The 23,786-nt window shown below is 34.7% G+C and overlaps 1 protein-coding gene across 1 annotated transcript in view; it reads right to left on the bottom strand.

The window, feature by feature from the left end:
• The window catches only part of LOC150105776 (SLAIN motif-containing protein-like), a 161,392-nt gene that overhangs the window by 18,391 nt on the left and 119,215 nt on the right, over positions 1-23,786 (bottom strand). Inside the window, exon 5 of the mRNA XM_090394554.1 lies at positions 10,533-10,577. Within this exon, the coding sequence (XP_090250680.1) occupies positions 10,533-10,577 (45 nt within the window). The remainder of the gene's footprint in view (positions 1-10,532; positions 10,578-23,786) is intronic.

Here is a 23,786-nt window from a genome sequence, read left to right as displayed (position 1 = left end):
AGAAGAATGGAAGGTGAGCAGATTGTAAGATCAATTGCAGAATATGAGTGGGTAGACATATGGAAGAAAGTATCGTGTCTATTATTCAAAAGGGACAGATCATTATCAAGGATTCTTTCAATTCGACCTCGTCTATTAGTGTTGGCGCTACCCCACTGAGTATTGTGACTATTAAAGTCACCCATCAAAAGTATGGGGGTTCAGGAAGTTGCAAGATAAGGTTATCAAGATCAATTTCATTTAACTCAGCACTCTGTGGTAAATAAATTGAACATACTGTAATAAGAAATCCTACGGAGAGGTGTATCACTACTGCTTCCAGAGGTATTAAGTTGGACATGATGGAACAGAATATAACTGCCCACTAGGATAGCTACTCTTTCCTACCACAATGATGTCACTGCTTGTTTCATTTAGCAGTCTTTCAAAGCAATCAATCCAAAAATCTGGAATATCTTTCCTGTTGCCTTTATCATCTCTGATTTCTCTTATAAAGCTTTCTTCCATTTTTAACCTTTCTCAATAACCTCCAGAATATTTTCTAAGTTCTCACCAAGGTCTTTCCATGACTTTTGTTTCGCTAATTTAACACAGTTCTTCACTTTCTTATATTTTCTCAGATCAGATGGTTTACTTGCCAGGAACTTTTAATACACTTTCTTCTTTTCCTTAATTGGTCCGTTCCTGAGTCCATGATGAAGTTCCAATTTTACTATTCTTGAAGACAATTTCACCATATGTCTCTCTGGCTGAATCAATCAACATTTTCTTTAGGGTCAATGAATTTCCAAGGTTTGGTTTTTGTCATTGTTTTCAACCTCTTTCATTTATTTTCTTTAACAGTGTTCGTGTGTATTTGAGTCTACATTTCAACTCTGAAAGCTGTTCAACTTTGATTAATTTCAAAACATTTTTACTCACTTTTCATTTCAATATGATATTCAATTTTATCCTGCTCACAACTAAATGGTGATTGCTTCTGATTTCAAATCCTCTGTATAGTCTTATTCCCTGAACAAGCATGCCAATATTGCTATAAACAATAACATAGTCAATGAAACTCTTCTAATTTCTCATGTCTACTCTCCATGAATTTATGCTGGAACATCATCATCAAATTCCTGCCATGTGCCCTCAAGGGGTGTACAGGATATGACAGTACTACATGAAAAAATTACATCATTTCTAACTTCCTCTACAATTTTCCTCCAAATCAGTCTGTTACTTGTCAAGACTCCAACATTATCAGATCTTATATTTCTATCGTCTAAGGCACTTTGTACCGTATCAATCCACCTATATCTTGGTCTTCCTCTGGGTCGTTTTCCTGCCAACCTGGCAGAGAACACTTGTTTTGCTAATCTGATGCTAGTAATAATTAGTCCATGTTCTGAACAGAAATCCAGCAGGTACCTATCATTATTATTAGCTTTACTCTGTACTCCAAATTTTTCCTAAACCTACACGTTTAGTCAATAGCTCCCACACAGCAGCTTTCCTTATTCTATTAACTATTTTCCAAATTTAATTTGCAGTCTAGACACTACAAATTGCACCAAAATAGCTGAAATATTTTATATTTTCAATTAGCCCTATACTGATAATGGACCTGGTGTTTTTTTGTCTATTTTATTATTGATTTTCATGACAAATTTATTTGTGATGATCTGGAAAAATATCACGGCATCACTGAAAACAAAGAATACCACAACAGGTGAGACATACTAAATAATAAGTATAAGAAGTTATATTCAAATAATGATCAAGGAAAGGAAGGAGTACTTAACACTAAACAACTAATTTCTAAACTTAATACTAAACACTAACTTCATGATTGAAATGCAATTTCAAGTAGAGTTATATAGGGAAATTGCAAAATGGACAATGAAACTTGTTTGTGTTATATGGTCCCACAGAAAGATCTAAGGATAAAGTTGAGTAATTTTTCGAGTCACTTGAGCAGGCAGCTGACATAAAGAAAATGGGAAAAGCAGTACTTGTTGAAGATCTAAACAACAGAGTAGGAAGTGAATTCCACCAATCATATACTGTATTTATTAGAATATAACCCGCCCTCACGTATATCTCACACCCCTGATTTTTTCGTATTATTGCAGTTTCAAATATTTTGAAATTTGGTTAAAGAGAATCAGCATTTCAACTCAACAATTGTCGGCTTGCCTTTGTCGTTGAGTTGGGGAATCTTTTGTTAATACTGCCCCAATCATATGCATAGAGATTGACGCAATCAGTCCAGCCAGTAGGAAACCGTTCTTGAGACAGGACGTAGCAATAGCAAATAGGAGATTGTTGGTAAGCCATACCCCATCTTCAGTATTTTTTAAATCAGGTGATCTTATGATTCTGAAATGATAAAAGCACAAGCAATAATGAAACTGTTTGTTTTAATTTCATTACAGAAGCATTGATGCTAAAGATTCAAATATATCACATGATGAAGGTGAGGGATGATCACGTAAATAATGTCGATAATTAAAATTTAAATGAATTCATTTTATAAATAATGTAAGCAATTATAAATTATAATGAATACTGAGGATTTAAATATAAATGCCAATTTAATTTTTCCTGAAAAACATTAGTTTCCAAAAAGCCGTGCATATATCTCGCATCACGATTTTTTAACTTCAAATTTGGGAAAAAAAAAAACGTGCGAGTTATATTCGTGTAAACAGCAGAAATGTTTTTGAAATGTTTTGGAAATTTTGGACAAAATAGGAAGGCTAATAATAATAATGGTTAGTATCTACTGTATTTCTGCTCAGTCTATGGACTAGTCATTACTAATACCATGTTCCAACATAAAGATATGCACAAGTTCATGTGGAGAGATGATAGAAGAAATAAGAAAAGCCTCACTAACTATGTTTTTGTTGATAGTGATACCTTCATGCTGGTTCAGGATACAAGACAGTACAGAGGATTTGAAATGGGAAGCAACCATCAGGGGTGCTTAAGGATCAAAGCTGTATAACTGAAAGGAGACCTCCACATAGCTTTTAAAGTAATGTGGAGAACCGACCAGGGTTTCTGACCTAATGTCCAATCCTCACTTTCTCGTGGTGCACCCTATTCGGTATCTACCTGGATACTGAACGAAAGAGGATGGGCTGGCAATTTGGGATTTAGCTGACCAAATTGCATTCTTACTGGTTAAACCAAAATACAAAATGATGGTACAACATGACAAAATTTCATGCTGGCTAGGGCATCGCCCAGGTTAAACAAAGCCTCCATTGTTTTCCCCAGGGAAATGAACAGCGAAAAGTCAGCTACTGGAACAAATCTGAAAAAACACCCCAACTCGACATCACCAGAGTTAAAGATCAGTACTATCAACATAAGAATCCTGAATGGCAAAGAAATGGAGCTAGCTGAGGAATTAGATAAGTACCAGATCGACATAATAGGGGTGACTGAAACAAAAAAGACCAAAACTGGTGAGATCATTCTGAGCAATAAATACAAAATATTGTATTCAAGAAATGACAATCAAGGAAAAGAAGAAGTAGCCATAGTATTCAACACGAAATATGAGGCTAATCTTCTTGAATGGCAAGCAGTCTCAAGTAGAGTAATGTGGGCAAATATGAGAATGGGGAAGTGGACAATGAGACTTATTTGTGCCTATGGTCCCACAGAAGGTTCTACTAAGGTAGAAGTGGAGGAGTTTTTTGAGGCTTTAGAAAAAGCAACTGACACAATGAAAAAGGAAAAGTTGGTTCTTGTTGGGGATCTAAATAGCAGAGTAGGATATAACTGTCAGTCATTCAAAAATATTTTGGGAAAATTTGGAGAAAAGAGCAAAGATAATAATCATGGCAAATATTTGTTGGATTTCTGCTCAGGACATGGACTGGTTATTACTAACACCATGTTCCAACATAAAAATTGCACAAATTCACATGGAGAGAAGAGGCAAGGAATAAGAAAAGTCTCATTGACTATGTTATTATTGATAGTGATGTTTTCTCCCTAGTGCAGGACACCAGAGCGTACACAAGATTTGAAATTGGAAGTGATCACTATTTAGTCTTGAGCAGGATAAAATTGAATTTCATATTGAAAAGAATAACATGTAAGAAAGTTTAAAGCGAATAAAAGTTAAGCAGCTCTCAGATGTGAAATGTAGACAAAAATATACACAAAGATCATTGAAGAAAAAATGAAAGAGTTTGAGAACAGGAACCAAACCTTGGAGATTCAGTGGCAAGCCTTGAAGAAAACCCTGATTGATTCAGCTAGAGAGGCATGTGGTAAAGTTGTCTGCAAGGATAGAAAAATTAGAACTCCATGGTGGAAACAGGAAGTTAAAGAGGCAGTGAAGGAAAAGAAGAAAGCTTATTGAAAGTTTCTGGCAAATAAGTCAGCTTGTGTTCTTAGAGAATACAGAGACAAATGTAAGAAAGCTAAACACTCTGTAAAACTAGCTAAACAAAAGTCATAGGAGGACTTTGGCAAGAACTTAGAAAATAAATATGAAGAAGGTGGCAAAATATTGTGGAGGTTGTTGAAGAAACTTAGGAATATAGGAAAGAGTGCTGTAAAAGGAGTTAGAAATGATAAAGGTGATATGAAAAACGGGAGAAAAAGAAATCCTTGAAGTATGGAGTAATTACTTTGAAAAACTGCTAAACGAAACAAGCAGTGATGACAGCACAGTGGCAAAAAACACTGACCAGGCATGCTGTCAGGAATACATATCGATACTTGAAGTAGAAAAAGCCATCAAAGGCTTGAAATGTGGAAAGGCACATTACCTTCCACAAAGAAACTTTACCTTCTATTACTGTTCTGAGAAGTCCCCCTTCCATCCTTTCTATGTGTCCAAAATATTTTAAATTTATTTTGTCAATATCCTTATGGAGTATTAAAGTTCTACTGATCTTTTCTAACATCCATTCATTTGTATGCCTTTCAGTATATGATATCCTCAACCTCCTACTGAAACACCACATCTCCAAAGCAGATATTCGTTTCTTATCTGACTTCTTTAGGTTCCAAGTCTCACTTCCATAAGTCGCTGTTGGGAAAAACAACTGCATCCAAAATCCTCAACTTTGTTCCCATGGAGATAGATCCATTCTTCGAGATTTTTAGGCAGGTCTCTGACTGTTGTTTTAGCCATTCCTAACCTTTTCCTGATGTGTTTTGAACAGCAATTCTTCACATTAATAATGGAGCCCAGGAACTCAAACTTGCTGACTTCCTCAATTCTTTCTCCATTAAGGTGCACTTGTTTCTGAAGAGCTTCTCTGTGTTTCCTTTGAGAACCATAATCTTTGTCTTGCTAGGATTGAGTTTAGGTCCTCTGTTATTACTGATCTTGTTAACTTTGTCAACTAGTTCTTACAAAGGAGTACTGTATCATCAGCATACCTCAGATTACTGATCAATCTGAGGTATGCTGATGGATGAGCTCCTATCCTGAGCTCATCCAATGCATTACGCATGATGTCCTCCACATATATACTAAACAAGTGAGGAGAAAGTAAACATCCTTGCCTAACTCCTTGTCCAACTTGAAGCCAGGCAGTCAATCCAACACCTGTTCTTACCGTGGCTTCTTGCTGCTTATACAAGTTGGCTATCAACCTGATAGTGTGTTGAGGAAAACCCATTCTTTTCATTACTTCCCACAGTTTCACATGCTCAACACAGTCAAAAGCTTTAGAGTAGTCTAAGAAACACATTACCAGGGGGCGTCTGAATTCTTTATATTTTACTATGATTTGTCTAAGGCAAAGGATCTGATCTCTGGTGCCCTTATCTTTCCTAAAACCTGCTTGTTCCTCGGGCATCTCCGCCTCAACTTTGGCCTCGATCCTATTTAGCATGATCTTCAATAAAATTTTGCTAGCATGAGATACTAAACTAATAGTTCTATAGCTGTTGCAAGCTTTCATATCTCCTGTCTTATGTTGTGGTATGAGAACAGATTTCTTCCAGTTCTCTAGGCGATCCTGTCTCCCATATCCTTGTAATCAATCAATCTATGAAACACTCTTATACCTCCATACCCTGTGGCCTTAATTAACTCTGCTGGGGATTTTATCTGCACCTGGTGCCTTATCGCTGTTAAGCTGCTTAACTGCTCTTTCAACTTCATGCCTAAGTGGAGGAGGTTCCAAATCAAAATTTTCCTGGTGAGAGGGGTCCTCCACAATTTCTTTATCTACTCTACTGTACAGTTCCTCACAGTATTCTTTCCATCTGTTTTTGATTTCTATTTCTTCTGTTAGTAATGCTCCATTCCTGTCTTTGATGACATTCAATTTGGGTTTAAAATTTTGCTTTAAGTCACAAACTAAATAAAACATCCTTTTATAATTGAGCCTCCTCATCTGGATCTCTATCTCTTCACATTTATTAGTATAGAACTTTTCCCTGTCCTGCTTGATGGCTCTTCTGATTTCTGGAGGCTATGGGAAAAGCTTAGAAATCGAGGAAAGAATACTGTAAAAGAAATTAAAGATGATAAAGGTAACATGAAAACTGAAAATGAAGATATCCTAGATATCTACTGAAAGACTTAAATGAAACAAAGCAGTGAGAGAACCATACTAGAATATTTTCAAGAGGAATGCAAAGAGGAGTACATATCAATACTTGAGGTAGAAAAAGCTATCAAAAAACTGAAATGTGGAAAGGCACATGAAGTAGATGATATTCAACCAGAAATGCTAAAATATGGAGATATAAAAGTTTTGCAGTGACTATGCTGCATAATTCAGAGGGTCTGATCAGAAGATTGAATTCCAGACAACTGGAGTAGAGCTCTCGTAGTCTCCATTTATGAAAAAAAGGGAATAAAACTGAATGTCAGAATTACAGAGGAATTTTTCTGCTAAGTGTCCCTGGTACGATTTATGCAAGCATGCTTGTAAAGAGGTTGAGAAAAATTGTGGAAGAGAAACTTGGAGAAGAACAACTTATGGTCAGGTGAAATAGAGGTTGTCAAATAAGATTTTCACTTTAAGACAAATAATTGAGAAATCTTGGGAATCTAACAAGGATCTCTACATTTAGTTTTGTAGATCTAGGAAAGGCATATGACAAGATGGCCAGAGAAAAGCTTTACAAAACGATGCAATTATATAGGGTAAATGGATATACAGTGAAATAGCATACTTTTTATGTAAGTTGTCAGTCAGCAGTTAGAATTGAAGGAAATACAGGAAGATTATCATTCCTCTTTATAAGGCTTTCATTTTGTCACATGTTGACCACTGTGTACAGATTTGGTCACCTGCATTTCTTGAGGATCAGGAGGTTAGTAACTTATAGAGATTAGTAACAGCTGGTGACAAGTCTGTGGAATGACAATAGACTGATGAGGTGTGTGTGTGTAGGTTACAGAGTTTAACTGACATGCATAGCATAGGGGATATGGTGAAACTTATAAATTACAAAAGTGATTCTATAAGATTGACAGAAAAGAAATTTTTCATGGAGAGTAAGGGGAAACAAGGGATCACACTTGAAAGTTGTTTAGTAAGGGTGCGCAGATTAGCTTCTTTACTTGAAGAGTGGTGAATGAGTGAAATGAATTGCCAGAGGTGGTTGTGGGTGCCTCAACAGTGAATAGGATTAAGGAGATGTATGATAGATTATGTGTTAATGGATAGAGTGGATCCCTTCAGATGAGTCATATGACTCCAAGGAGTACTGATATAAATAATAATAATAAAAATAATAAGGGTTTGATAGAAAATCAGGTGAAAGACAAGGATGAGATGCACATTATCCCTACTCTCATTCATAATATATATTAATCCCATTATGAAAGAAAGTGATATTAAACCTGATATCAAAATCATATCAAACTCAGCTCATTGTTTTATGCAGATGATGTTGTACTCCTAAACACACCCAAGGCAAGTTTCCAGGATTCTCTAAGTGAATAAACTGAATAAAGCTGTAACAAATTTGGCAAGAATATCAGCAACAAAGACTAAAACTATGAAAATAGTTTTAGTCTTTGTTGCTGAAAAAAAATCTTCAGCTGCATTCGGAATGGAGAGCCTACTGAAGAAGTAAAATACTTCAGCCATTTAGGTACAGTTTTTAGTGAAGATGGCAAGTTAAATCTGGAAATACACACAGAATAAGCAAAGCTGGTATGGTGGGTAGTCAGTTGAATAAATTTATATGGAATAAGAGAGAAATTAGCCAAAAGACTAAACTTAAGACATATTTGAACACTGTCTAGTAGTATACAAGACAGTGTTCAAATATGTTTTAAGTCATGGATTGTAGAGTTGGGTTAGAAATGAAGCATTTGATCAAAGATTTCAGACCATAGATATGAAAGTTCTTGGAAAAATTAGGGACCTGAACAGATGGCATCAATGGCAGAATCATATTTAAAATGAAGATATAAGAAGGAACTTGACATTGTTTGCATTCAAGAATGTGTTTAGTTTGGTTTATTTAGATTTATGGCCGAAGCAACTCGTGCTCTAAGGCCAGTATATTATGTATGTTAATTGTGTGTGTTCTAATGGCCAGTTTGTCTGTTCTAAGGGGCGGGAAAAAAAAAAAAAGTTTCTGGGAGAAAAACTCTATTTCCATGTGAGACCAGCTAACTTATCTTCAGTTGAAAAGCCCTAATAAAGGTTCTTTGCATCCTAGAAGGGATTCGAACCCAGGTCTTTCCAACCAAAGGGCATTGTTGAAACTGACACAGCTACAGAGGCTTGCTCAAGAATGAGTGATCAGGCTAAAGTAGTATGGTAACTTAAATAGAATGGGAGAAGATAAGCAAAGTGGGTGTTTGATGCTGAGATGGTACGAAAAAGATCCAGGTGGAATGATTTAGTCCAAAGCGTTTTAAAAGAATGAAATGTTAGATATGACAATATGTCAGTGCTGACAAGTAATAGACTAATTTGGAAGAAAACTGTTGATAAGATTAATAATAATGTAAAGTTAATCATGTATTGCTGTCATATTAGCCTGAACTCCCTTGAGAGTACATATAGGAAATGATGATGATAATTTTTTTTTTTTTGTAAATCTATAATACATTGGTATTGTGGGTGGACCAAGGATTTTTTCCTATTCTTTTATTAATTATATCTGAGACCAAACATAGAACTTTTTTTAAGCCACTTTAGATCTCCAATAAGCATGGCTGTCTCTCCCACTTGCCAATGAAAATTCATTTCCCACTTAAAGACAATCATGAACATCGACATCCATGGTAGAATTCAAACCCGAAGGCTCTTAGCTGAAGATTTATTAACTGGAAATTTAATTACATTAAAGAATCTGAATAGAATATCTCCAATTTTGATATCAAGTTTAATGCCACTTTCCTTAATAATGTCATCCACCTATTTTCTCACTATGGTGAACTTGTTGAGACCACAAGAATAGCTTTTTTAAAAGGGATATAGTTTTCTATAGGGAATTTCGTTTAGCACAGCAATGTACCTCCGGGCTTAGGTTAAAGCTTTCAGTTTGTCATAGTGCAAGTCAAATGTAGATAATGAATAACAGTGGAAGATAGCATGTACTTCTGTCTTACATTACATTTTACATTCTAACTACTTACAATTTAATTATAGGCTATATATTGTTCTGTGTAAGATCCCATTTACATCATTAACTGTAGGATTTTGCACAGCTTTTCTCATGGCATCTTATCATATGCCTTTTTCATATCAACAAATTAAATACAGATCCATGATTTCTCAACAATTTGTATTAACCTCCCTACCACAGCCAAGGTGGATGAAATAGTGAGATAAAATTGCACTTCTTATCCATGTTATTCAATGGGTGTTACAGAATTGTATCCAGATTGACCTATAGACATCATGGCCAGTTGTGTGTGTGGGGGGGGGGGGGAGAGCAAAATTCTGTTGCTGACATTCATTAAATGGCCTGACTCATTTTTTCTTTTCTTCTATTACACAACTTTTTTTTGGCTTCTTCTCAAGTAAATTTGTATAATACTTACCTGGAAGGGAAATTTTTCAGTGATTCTAAAATTGGTTTCACTTCCTTTTCTTAAAGACCATATTACAAGAGTTTGTCACCAGGAATTTGACCTTTGAATTATGCAATAAAGTAACCATCATAAATCTTTTATATTCATATTTGGGCAATTTCTGGTGTTGAACATTTATTCTAGCTGTCTTTTGATATTTCAGATTTCAGATAGGTATTTCTATGACAAATACCAAAATGTACTCATGAGTGCATTCTTTCTGAATATTTTCTGTCATTATTTTTTACTGCATATTTCATTTAATTAAATAAATTAAAAAAAGAAAATGAGGAGTCTCAGCATCAACAACTAGAAACAAAAATGAGCTAATAATAAAAACAAAAATCAAACATCTTTTTAAATATTTCAGCTAATATTATGAATATTTCAACACTAAGGAAAACAAAATAACCAAAATAATAGCTGAGATTAAACTCTTTCCTGATCAATTAGTTTTTTTAAAGTTAATGAAATATGTAAGAATCTGAGATGAAAGACAAATAGCCACACTTACTGGACTGTCGTCTAGAGGCTGAAATTGGAGAACTCTGTCGCAGACCTATAAAGATAAAATTATCCTTTAAACACTCTGAAATTGCCTGGAAAAAAGCTTATTCTCAATACCATACAGTATACTAAAAATCAACAATTAATAGCATATAGAGAACATTTCCCCATGTACTACTAGTCCCCTCCCCCCCCCAGTTTTATATTATTTTTTTACAATTTCAAACACCCAAACTCAACATCACTAGAGTTAAAGATTGGTACTATCAACATAAGAAGCCTGAATGACAAAGAAATACAGCTAGCTGAAGAATTAGATAAGTACCAGATCGACATAATAGGGGTGACTGAAACAAAAAAGACAAAAACCGGTGAGATCATTCTGAGCAATAAATACAAAATGTTATATTCAGGAAATGAAAATCAAGGAAAAGAAGGAGTAGCCATAGTATTCAACACAAAATACGAGGCTAATCTTCTTGAATGGCAGGCAGTCTCAAGTAGAATGATGTAGGCAAATATCAGAATGGGGAATTGGACAATGATACTTATTTGTGCCTATGGTCCCACAGAAGGTTCTACTAAGGTAGAAGTGGAGAAATTTCTTGAGGCTTTAATAAAAGCAACTGACACAATGAAAAAGGAAAAATTAGTCCTTGTTGGGGATCTAAATAGAAGAGTAGGAAATGATTGTCAGACATACAAAAATATTTTGGGAAAATTTGGAGAAAAGAGCAAAGCTAATAATCATGGCAAATATTTGTTGGATTTCTGCTCAGGACATGGACTGGTTATTACTAACACCATGTTCCAACATAAAAATTGCACAAATTCACATGGAGAGAAGAGGCAAGGAATAAGAAAAGTCTCATTGACTATGTTATTATTGATAGTGATGTTTTCTCCCTAGTGCAGGACACCAGAGTGTACAGAGGATTTGAAATTGGAAGTGATCACTATTTAGTTTTGAGCAGGATAAAACTGAATTTCATATTAGAAAGAATAACATGTAAGAAAGTTTTAAAGCGAATAAAAGTTAAGCAGCTCTCAGATGTGAAATGTAGACAAAAATACACAAAGATCATTGAAGAAAAAATGAAAGTTTGAGAACAGGAACCAAACCTTGGAGATTCAGTGGCAAGCCTTGAAGAAAAGCCTGATTGATTCAGCTAGAGAGGAATGTGGTGAGGTTGTCTGCAAGGATAGAAAAATCAGAACTCCATGGCGGACACAGGAAGTTAAAGAGGAAGTGAAGGAAAAGAAGTGAGCATATCAAAAGTTCCTGGCAAATAACTCAGCTTTTGCTCTTAGAGAATACAGAGACAAATGTAAGAAAGCAAAACGCTGTGTAAAACTAGCTAAACAAAAGTCATGGGAGGACTTTGGCAAGAACATAGAAAATAAATATCAAGAAAGTGGTGAGATATTCTGGAGGTTATTGAAGAAGCTTAAAAATGGAGGAAACAGTGCTGTAAAAGGAGTTAGAGATGATAAAGGTGACATGAAAACAGTAGAAAAATATCCTTGAAGTATGGAGTAATTACTTCAAAAAATTGCTAAATGAAACAAGCAGTGATGACAGCACAGTGGTAAAAAACACTGACCAGGCATGCAGTCAGGAATACATATCCATACTTGAAGTAGAAAAATCCATCAAAGGCTTGAAATGTGGAAAGGTAGCAGGAGTAGATAATATTTGACCAGAAATGCTGAAGCATGGTGGTATAAAAGTCTTATAGTGGCTGCACTGCAAAGTTCAGAAAGCCTGGATAGAGTGACGAATTCCCAATGATTGGAGTAGAGCTCTCATAGTACCGATATATAAAAAAGGGAAATAAAACTGAATGTGAGAATTACAGAGGTATTTCCCTACTGAGTGTTCCTGGTAAGATATATAGAAGTATATTTGAGAAACGGTTGAGAAGAATTGTGGAAGAAAAGCTTGGTGAAGAACAAGCTGGATTCAGGCCAAATAGAGGCTGTCAGGATCAGATCTTCACTTTATGACAAATAGTTGAGAAAGCACGGGAATATAACAAAGATCTGTATTTAAGTTTTATCGATCTGGAAAAGGCATATGACAAGGTGTCAAGAGAGAAGCTATTCAATACGCTACAGTTATATGGTGTCAATTGGGCATTATATCAAGCAATACTTTGTCTTTATTTGAGTTGTCAGTCAGCAGTTAGAATTGAAGGAAGTACAGGAAGATGATTTAATGTTAAATCTGGTGTGAGACAGGGATGTACATTATCCTCTCTGTTATTCATTATTCTTATGGATCACATTATGAAGGAAAGTGGTATGAAACATGATATCAGAATTGGAGATGTTAATGTCAGCTCTTTGCTTTATGCGGACAATGTTATACTTCTAAATAAATCTGCTACATGTCTGCAAGATTCTCTGACTAAACTGAATAATTGTTGTAATAGATATGGTATGAAGGTCAGCAATAAAAAGACAAAGACAATGAAAATAGGTAGAATTGTTGAAAATGTCAACTGTGTTGTGAAAGGGGAACCTGTGGAACAAGTAAAACATTTCAGCTACTTAGGCACGATTTTTACTGAAGATGGTAAATTAAATATGGAAATAGACAATAGAATCAACAAAGCTGGCATTGTAGGCAGTCAATTGAATAAATTCATATGGAATAGGAATGCGTTCGCAGAGCTAATCTCAGGTGGTATGGTCACTTAAACAGAATGGGCAAGGAAAGATTAACAAAACAAGTGTTCTCTGCCAGGTTGGCAGGAAAACAACACAGAGGAAGACCAAGATATAGGTGGATTGATACGGTACAAAGTGCCTTAGGCGATAGAAATATAAGATCTGATAATGTTGGAGTCTTGACAAGTAACAGACTGATTTGGAGGAAAATTGTAGATAGGAAGTTAGTAATGATGTAAATTTTTCATGTAGTAATATCATATCCTGTACACCCCTTGAGGGTACATGTCAGGAATTTGATGATGATAATGATGTATGTTTTCAATCTATATTCATGCATTTATCAATATTTATATCAATGATTAGTATAATCTAGATTGCCTCATTTAAAAAAAAAAAACTCCATTGCAGACTAAGCATCTTATCTTATCCTGTGTGACAATTCTAGAGAAAAACTACTGTGTTATTCTGTAGACAATGAGTATAAACTAGTTGGAGAGGATAAAAAAAAAACAATAAAATAATATATGCTCAATTTGGATTATTATAGTATTCCACTATCCAAATGATAAATAACAGCAAAAAATGTTGTCACCTACCATTTTTTCATATATTACATACTAATCTTGTACATATTCCTCAATGGTTGTTTGAGTAATTTAAGCAATAAAGTCTACTGCTAGATTACTCCATACCAACGCAATTAACCATGGTACTTCTGTCACCTCAACTTAAAGAACTGGATAGCCATGCTCTGATCTACTTAGAGGATATGCGATTTTATTTTATTATTACTATTATTTTCCTTTTGTCCTAGAACACCAAACGACATGATTTTTAAATGCTTTTCATGCTGACAGGAACAACATGTTTTGCATGTGCTGCACTCACCTAATCACCAGATCTTGAAAAGTGGTAAATTCTCACTCATACCACTCAAGGATTTAGCTAGGGGGGGGGGGTCCGCCCCGGGAAGCACTTTTTTGGGGGAGTTTTACGTGAGACACAATTTTATTTGTTCTTTCATTTATGTTAAATTTGTAATTTTTATTACTCTTTTTATTAAAAACTAATTAATAATTAGTTTTTAACAACTATACTTACAACTAAAATAAACAAAATATAAATATAACAAAATTGTTACATTTCCCTATCATACTATAATTCTAATTCTTAAAAATAAACAATAAAACCCATGGTAAGGCTTTATTGGTTATTGCTTATACCGTGGTCGCTGAGTCTCAGCAGCAGGCACCACACAGTCAGTACACATTTGTGAAAACATATATATATTTTTTTCCCCTTCTTCTATTTTTGCATATAACTAAGGCCATCGACAGGGTTTTAGGGTCCCAGTAATATTTCTGCGATTTCCTATTATATTAGGTTTTTGCTTAACCCTTTTGATGCGTGTATAAAAATTAACAAGCATGATTCCTTTTTAACCTTAAAAAATGCTACAATGCCTGATTCATCATTAGTTTTTTTTTAATCTGTTACACATTTATATCATTTGGATCGTTATTGAAACCGCTAAAAATATATTTATTGTATTCTTTATCTATGGTTAGTCTAGAGCAGGGGTGGGGTAACCCTTGGCATGCATGCCAAACGTGGCACCCAACGAACTTTTTTCCGGCATGCAACCCAGGGGGCTCACCTTAAAAAATAATTAAATAAATAAATACATTTTAAACATCTTCGCTGACTTGTATATTTTAACTTAATCGCTGTACTTAGTACAGCGATACTAAATAAAAATGCAATAAAGAAGCAAACCCTACCAATCTCCGCGATATATTGATGTACAAGTTTCGTCCAGTTCAGTTGTTGCATCATTCATCAGGGCCAGACATGCCGTGACTCCTTTACCATCATTTGATATATCTTTTCGTGTTTTGTAAAGAACACATCCGTTTTCTAAAGTGTGTATATATGTGGATTTGGATTTTATTAAATTGTAAGTCATTAAAATATGGATTGGAAGTATTTATTGTCAATTAATATGTTTAACTTATTAGATATAAAAGCAAATTTCCTTTACATTGCCATACACATACCGTATTTACTTGAATATAACTCGCACTTTTTTCCTCCCTCAAAATTAAAGCTAAAAATCGTGGTGTGAGATATATGTGGGGGTTTTCGGAAACTAAATTTTCAGTTTTTTTCGTAAAATCCCCATATATATCTCACACCATGGTTGCTATTGTTATTTTTTGCCTAGAGAGCAGTTTCCTTGTGTGCATCCTACCCAAATAGCACAATCTTCTTTCCCATTATTTCAAGAAAAAATTACCAGTAATTTACAAGACTTGAGATACTTAACGAACAATCCTTCACGAATGACTAATGAACAGACAGCTAAGGTACTATGCCAGTAAAGCTTTAGCAGCTATGATCACGCGAGTCAAACATAAAAGCAAGCCAACAATTTTTGAAAAAATGCTAATTCCCTTCAACCATATTCGATATCTGAAACTGCCATAAAAATATTCACTATATATTTCTTAGATTTAACATGTTTATGAATTTTAACACTTTCCGTTTATTTTTATTGCTGCCTCTGAACTGTGGGGACAGACTCTTGCACATCTAGTTTTTAGTTAGATACCATGTTTGCTGGTGCAACATGGTATCGAACTAAACATGGTATCCATCACTATCTAAATAGCATAGTTTCTGTGGGAAGGGAACATGTGATTCATTAGTTAGTGCCATTTTTATCCCAATTGTCTCTAATTGCACTATTTGTTGAGAAATATATTACACAGACTGAAAATGTCTCTGTACCTTATTCAGTGATACAATAAAACGACCTGTTTTTACTTCTGTCTGCAGACACTATTGGCTACTGGAGAGGGCACGTGATTTACTACTACAGGAAGCGAGTTACTATCACCCTGAAACGTTTTTAACCTTTTTTTTTTTCCTGTGTGAGGTATACGCGAAACTTTTCAATTTCTTTTTTTTTTCGTAAAGTAAAGTAAAATCAGGGATGCGAGTTATATTCGACTAATATGTTAAATTATTTTTAAAGCTATGTGAAATGTATTATCAATCTTCAGAATTATGAAGTGTTATCAGCATGTGATTAGATTGCATGCGTACCCTTCTCTTTCATTTGCATGTGTGTAGGTCGGCTTATAATTGTACTAATTTTTGGTTTGTTTAAAATTGGTTGGTATATGCAGAGAGTGATTATGATGAGATTTTCTGAGTCCAAATTATAATTTTTATCAGTATCTATATGTCTCTGTCCACATTTTTACACCCCATAATCCGATTTTCATTCAAGTTAAAAGCTCTATGAAGAAAACAATTATTTAAATGCTTTCTTATTTATTTATTTATTTGCTTCCTGCTCTTTACAGATTGAGCAGAATGTCACAACCACCAGCAAAGAAACAAAGAATACTGGACTGAAAAATTTGGCATGATTAAGAAAGATAATAAAGCATTATGCATTTTATGTTCCGAATCAGTTGTTTGTAAGACTTCTTCTGTAAAGAGACATTTTGAAACTGTTCATAAGAAATTAAGTAATAAAAGTGAGCAAGAACAGAGAGAATTAATTTCTCATGAACTGAGCAAGACAAAAAAAAAACAGTCTGATACGTTGATGAAATTTATTTCAGGTAGGCCTAGTTCCAACTTAGTTGTTGCTAGTTTTGAGGTTTCAAAAGTTATTGCCCAACATGGAAAATCACTCAGTGATGGGGAGTATATTAAAGAAGCATAGCTAGCATGTGCTCCTTTCCATTTTGACAATCTTTCAGAAAAGGTAAAAATTATTCAGCACATTAAAGAATTGTCTGAGTAGAAAAACAATTAAGGATAGGATACTTAAGTTGGAAGGGAGTACAGCAGAACAAACAAAAGATTTGGCTTCATGTAAGTTCTTTTCTATTTGTGTTGATGAGAGCACAGACATTACATCATCATCAGCTAGGTTAGCAATCTTTGCTTGATTTTGTAGGGATGAGGAAGTATGCGAAGAGAGGATTAACCTTGTAACACTACCTGAGCATATCAGTGGGGTTGAAATATGTAAAGCAGTTATGAACAAATTATCTATTTGGCAAATTGATATTTCAAAAGTGGTCTCCATCACAACAGATAGTGTGCCCAGCATGCTTGATAAGGAAGCAGGATATGTAAATCTGTTTGCAAAATATGATGGTCATCCACTGATAGGTTTTCATTGCATCCTGCATGAGGAGAATTTATGTGCAAATGCTGGCCTAAAGGAACTTCAAGAAGTGATGCAAACAAACAATAACCAAGGTTGTTAATTACATTTTTGCACGTGCTTTGAATAAAAGACAATTTCAGAATCTATTGAATGAGGTGGATTTGGTGTACAAAGGGCTAATAATGTACAACAATGTTCGTTGACTTAATCGAGGTCTTGTTCAGAAACGGTTTGTTTTGTTGAATGCCTGGATGAGATAAATCTCTTTTTGACTAATCAACAAATGTGTTATAAAGAAATGTATGACATCATGTGGGTTTGTAAACTGGTGTCTTTTGCAGATTTTTGCGAACATTTAAATGACCTGAACCTCAAACTATAGGTCAAGAAAACATCTTCAAATAAACTTGCATGTTTTCAAGGATAAATATGGATGATTTTGAAATGCAATTTATTAATTTTCAAAGTAGCTCAATTTGGAGGCAGAAATTTGTTGATCTCAGAGTTGACATGGAAAATATTGAAAAGGAGCGATTAGAGACGGGAGTAACAGAGAAAAGTGCGAAAAAAGTGGTGCTAAGAACTTGGAATGCTATTCCCAAAACTTTTGTATGTTTAAAAACCCTTGCAACAGCATTATTATCCATTTTTGCATCTACATATTCTTGTGAATCATTGGTCTCGGTGATGAACTTTGTTAAGTCCCGTAACAGGAGAAGCCTTGCAGATGAAACTAGTAGCACATGCATATCTACAGGTTACAAAATATAAATCTGATATAAATTATCTGCCATTAGTGATGCAGCAGAAGTCTCACTGATGTTAAATAAATAAAATGTCCACTATTTTTCTTTCTCTAGTTTTGATTTGATTTCTGCTAAAAATGGTAAAGATTAATTTCTGTTTAATATATTATGTAGGTAAAATAACAATTTATTTTGTCTGTAATTTTCATGTATTACTCGTAAGGGATTAAGAAGTAATAAAATTATATCTTTAATTTTCTTTTCTTTTATTGTGCTTTAGTCAAGTAAAACAATTATGAGATTGTGCACTGCAATATATTGGAAAAACTTGAAAAAAACTTATGTCTGACTGATCTAAAAAAAAAAAAAAATTCAGAATTATTGTTTACTCTTGCTGATATTAAAAATTGCATCTTTAAATTGTGCAGCTAGAATTACACTTAAATGCAAATAAAAAATATTCAAGCTATTCAACAGGGTAGAAAGTAAAATTTTTTACTTTCTACCCTGTTACTTTTAAATAAAAATTCTGTCACTAATTTTTACATTCATTCTTACATGACTTTCAATAATCACTCTTACAATATTCTTTGATTTTACCATTCCAGTGTGATTTTTGATTATTTGAAAAGGTCTTCCCATACTTAAAAGACACCAAATAATAATATGTTCCCCAAAATTTCGGTTGACACGTGAGAAAATTTTGCATCAAAGATTTGGCGATTTTGACACGGACACTTAAAAAAGTTGCCCACCCCTGGTCTAGAGTCTAGATTTAAACAAATCCATCATATTGTGGCATATTTGGGAGTTTATGGTGATCAGGAAGCAGTGGCGAAAATGCCCGCTAGTCTGACCAGTGGTGACGGTGACTAAGCCTCAGATTATCAAAAATGCTATACGTCTTTTGAATTTTTTGTAGTATTTTTGGTGTGTATTGAGAAGGGCGGCAAAAGCACTAGCTACGCCACTGATCGCAGTGCAGGCTTTTCTCATATTATTGGGAAAATTTCAATCTTCAAAAATATATTTTGTTTATATGTTGAACCAATAGAAAGCTTGCTGCATAGTTCTCATCTGATGCTCACATGTGCTGGCCTGTTCAACAGTAAAGAAAATATACCACTTCACTAACCAAGTAGCTCTGGGTTCATATCCTACTATGAGCAATAGATATATGAGAATGTCTTTAAATGGAAGATGAATTTCCATTCTTAAACAATAAGCTGTGGAGTCAAATCCTGTTTTGATATGGATGTTTGCAAATGTTTGGCAGATGAATTTCATTACTCAATGTATAACCATCAGTTATACATTGAGTAATGTATAACCACCAGCTTGATTGTTAGAGGCTTGAAAAAGTTTAGTTTCTAGAGCAGAGTTTCTAGATAATCTAATTCACAGCACACTCATAGAACCAAGGTACAATAAGTTTATAATGTTTTATGAGCGAAACTTATATAAAAATAGATTACTGGATGCAGAGACTAAAAAACATAATCCACCAACCCCATTCAAATTATGAGTGATGTCAGTTCAATGAACATAATTCAGACTATTTAAAGAACCTTCATTTGAATAGAAATCAATGTCAAATCAGCGTAGATGTCATAGCTCCCCAGATTAAAACAGTAGCGTGTGTGTGTGTGAGGGGGGGGGGGGATCTTGTTTCAAAAGGAACCCGACATTGTTAGCATTCAGGAATGTGAGCAGGGCTAATCTCAAAGAGTATGGTCACTTAAACAGAATGAAAGAAGAAAGGTTGGCAAAGGAAGTCTTTGCTGCCAAGATGACAGGAAAAAAGACCCTGAGGAGGATATAAGGAAATGAAATGCTATGTTTGTATACAAATGCCAGAAGTATCTAAAATAATGGGAACAAATTGTAATTTTGATTGAGTCTGTCTGTCCAAAACTTGGAGTGAGATGCAGCTGGATGAGCTGACATCCTGACAGTAATAGAGATGAAAATATATGTTTTTCATAAAGACAGACAGGGCAGAATGGGAGGAGGAGTGCTGTTAATGGTAGCAAAGGAGTCATGTCCAATCAAGGTAGAAATGCAAGGGACCAGTAGTGGTTTTGAGGCAGTATGGTGTGAAGTGAAGGTAGTGATTATAGCAAACTTAGAGAGCCTGCAGTTATATCATGAAATGAGGAAGTGAATGGAAAAGAAATCAATGTTGCTTGGACCTTACTCAGAAACTATCTGACAGAGGCAATGTCTGTAGGGCTGGCTTAACATGCTGTTAATGGTAGAATGCGATGCATCGCATTGGGGTACTGAAGGGAATAGAAAAAATAAAAACACCTTTTAATATTAGCATTTATTAAATGTAGATGTTCACTAAATATACAAGTATCCCTTGATTAACATGATTAATTAACCTTCCTACCGGCTAGGACGTCTATAGACGTCCAACTAAATCTGGATAAGATTCAGCCCACCTGTTGAAAGAACCTGGATAAGAAGTGCAATTTGACTGTCATGTCCATTAGAAAGTGTGATAAACCCTCACGCTGAAGAGAACGGTTAATCGGATTATCTCGCGTTCGTAGCTGCAGTTGCCTATAACAAGAAACGCACTTCCTTTTTCCATGCTGGATAACTGGATTTTAGTTATATAGGATAGAATAAAATAGAGAAATTATTTATATTTTTGTTTTCTCTTTTTATTCTATAATACAATTTTAATGTCTGGGCAAAATAAAGATCTTGCATAATTTCTTCACTTAAATATTGCCTTACCTTGGAGAACCAATTTAATTTTTTAATATTTTTGCGCGAATTTTTTTCTAATCGCTTACTAGTCAAATGATTTTTCTTTGTTCTCGAAGAAATTAATTCACGATAATTATTTGAAATATTCTTTAATAAAAAAAAGAAAATAAAACCGGCTGCCGACGTTCCAGTTTATATTATTTTTATTTTTGCACAAAACCATCGAAAGCGAATAATACTTCACAGATTTTCTTTAGGACATGCTGGAGCAACTTTGCTTTATAGAGAATAACATGAAATTGTTTAATCATAACCCTAAATTTTTTCTTCATGTTGTATAGTAATTTATTGTTCTTTGTACACAATCTTGGTTTCCTTGTAGAATTGGTCATTACAAAATGAAATTAACAGTTATGATTAATATTTTCTGCATAATTCAGATATTTTATTCACCAATTTTTAAAGTAAGTGATACATTTGCTTATTTTTATCATTCAAAATATGTAGATCAAATGTGAAATTTCACTTCCTTTCACAATAGAATTGAACTTTATTTCGCCTCCGATAGTTTAACCCCCCCCCCACCCGTTGTATCACTATCACACACCCGAAAACTGTTATGAAACATAGGTACAGTTTTTATTTAATTCGTTATTTTTCTCTAGTAATTGTTCCACATAACTTTAATTTTTCGATACTGAAACTATGTGGTGATTATTATAAATTAGCAAATTATAAATCAGAAAATATACATATTATTTCCTCATTATTATAAATCAGGAAATTATGTGATATTCGGATATAGGTGAAATTAATATTTGAAAGCACTGTCATCCTTCAAATGCATTATCAGAATAAAGTGAAAAACCAAACAAAAAATTTCTGCCTGTAAAATATTCAGATATTGCTTGAGGCTCTTTAGTGTGCTGCATGTTCTATTGTTCTGTTTTTCACTGGGGGGTTAGTAATCTCCATTAGCTTTGAGCTGGGCAGAAAGGAACTACTGGGCAGAAAAGAATAATTAGTAAGTATATTCAAGACACAATTCATTTACAAGATGGCAAGCAGCAGCAGTAGCAGTGACACTCATGGTAAGAAAAGAAAACTCTGTGGGATGCAGAAAAGTTGGAGCCTTCGCCTTTCGAGCAGCTCTTGTTCTACTGATGAGGAGAGAAATCTTTCTAGCTCTGAAGATAGCGATTCTGCCTGTACTTTAGATATGTCTTCGTGCAGAAAATGGGTGATCGCCACTGAACGCACACCAGCTTGTCCACGGTTTCCCTTCATAGGTAAGCCAGGAATTACTGAAGACTTTGACTCCAGTAATATTTTAAGTTCTTTCCGTCTATTTTTAGACGATGATATTCTTTCCTTCATAGTGGAACAGACTAACCTTTATGCTTGCCAACAACATCAGCAAGTTGAGTACAGTCCGCATTCTCGCAGTAAACTTTGGAGCCCAATAGATATCAACATGCTCCTTACATTTATAGCACTCTTGATTGTGCAAGGTATCGTGAAAAAGCCCGCTCTCGAAATGTATTGGTCTACAGACTGGATTCTGAACACGCCAATGTTTCGTGATGTTATGACTGAAAAACAGTTCAGTCTCATCATGAAGTATTTGCATTTTCAGAATAACGAGGAATACGATCAGGCAACACATCCTTGCCCAGTCCTCAACAAAATTTATGATTTTCTGATGAAAATCCGTCAGAAATGTAGATCACTCTACATTCCTGAGAGAGACTTGAGTATCGATGAAAGCCTTATGCCATTCAAAGGTAGACTGAAATGTAAGCAGTATATTCCCAAAAAGAAAGCGAAGTATGGAGTAAAATTTTTTATGCTTTGCGAATCCGAAAGTGGATATCTTTGGGATTTCAAACCTTATACGGGAAAGCAAACTGTAATCGAGCATGATAAATATTCGGATCTCCCCTTGTCGATGCGTGCAGTAATGCAGTTACTAGACCCTTTACTGGGGAAAGGTTACTGCATTACAATGGATAATTATTATATGTGTCCTGAACTCGCTGATTTGCTTTTACAGCATCGTACAGATAGTTATGGTACTGTAAATGCAAAAAGGCGAGATATGCCTCCAGATCTGGCTCCAGGAAAGCTATCGAAGGGGGAAATCCGAGCTTATCAGCGAGGGAAAGTCTTTGCACTACGTTGGAAAGACAAAAGAGATGTTTTTCTGCTGTCTTCCCTGCACAATCCATCAACGGAATCCGTGGAGAAGCATGGTTTGAAGAAAGAAAAACCTATTGCTGTGTGTGCATACAACGACACTATGGGTGGAGTCGACAGGTGCGATCAGCAGCTATCATTCTACTCTGTAATGAGGAAACAGCATAAAAAATATTACAAAAAAGTGTTTGGACATGTATTAGATTTTGTTATTTGGAACAGTTTCCTCCTGCACAAGAAAAAATGTTTGTCTACCATAACATATCTAGAATACAGAATAGAAATTGCGAAAGCATTGCTGCATGCACATGCGCCTTCTTCAGCAAGCAGAAAATCAGGAAATCCTGCCAGACATCTGAGGTTGAACGCTGCTAACTCCAACCATTATCCGGAAAATCTACCACCAACGGCTAATAAAAAAAAACCTGCACGCAAATGCTATGTATGTAATAAAAAAAATATCAGAAAGGAAACAAAAATCTGGTGCCCTGAGTGTAAAACTGCTTTGTGTGTTTATCCTTGCTTCAAGATGTTCCACACTGTTCAAGAATTTTAAATTCTGAACAGTATGAAATAAAGAATGTTTGTTTTCAAGGCCATCAAAACAGTCCTTTTCAGGACTACAAATATTGATAGAGGGATACCCGAATGTACTGTTTCTTTTTTCATCTTGAAGGCTAATTTTTAAGTACTTTTTTATGACACAGAATGATATTTTCGAAGGAATAAA

Source organism: Typopeltis vanoorti, chromosome 6 (genome assembly GCF_054136105.1).
Source record: "Typopeltis vanoorti isolate ZY-2024b chromosome 6, IOZ_Tvanoo_1.0, whole genome shotgun sequence".
Lineage (NCBI taxonomy): Eukaryota > Metazoa > Arthropoda > Arachnida > Uropygi > Thelyphonidae > Typopeltis > Typopeltis vanoorti.
This window is presented reverse-complemented; position numbering and strand designations above follow the sequence as displayed.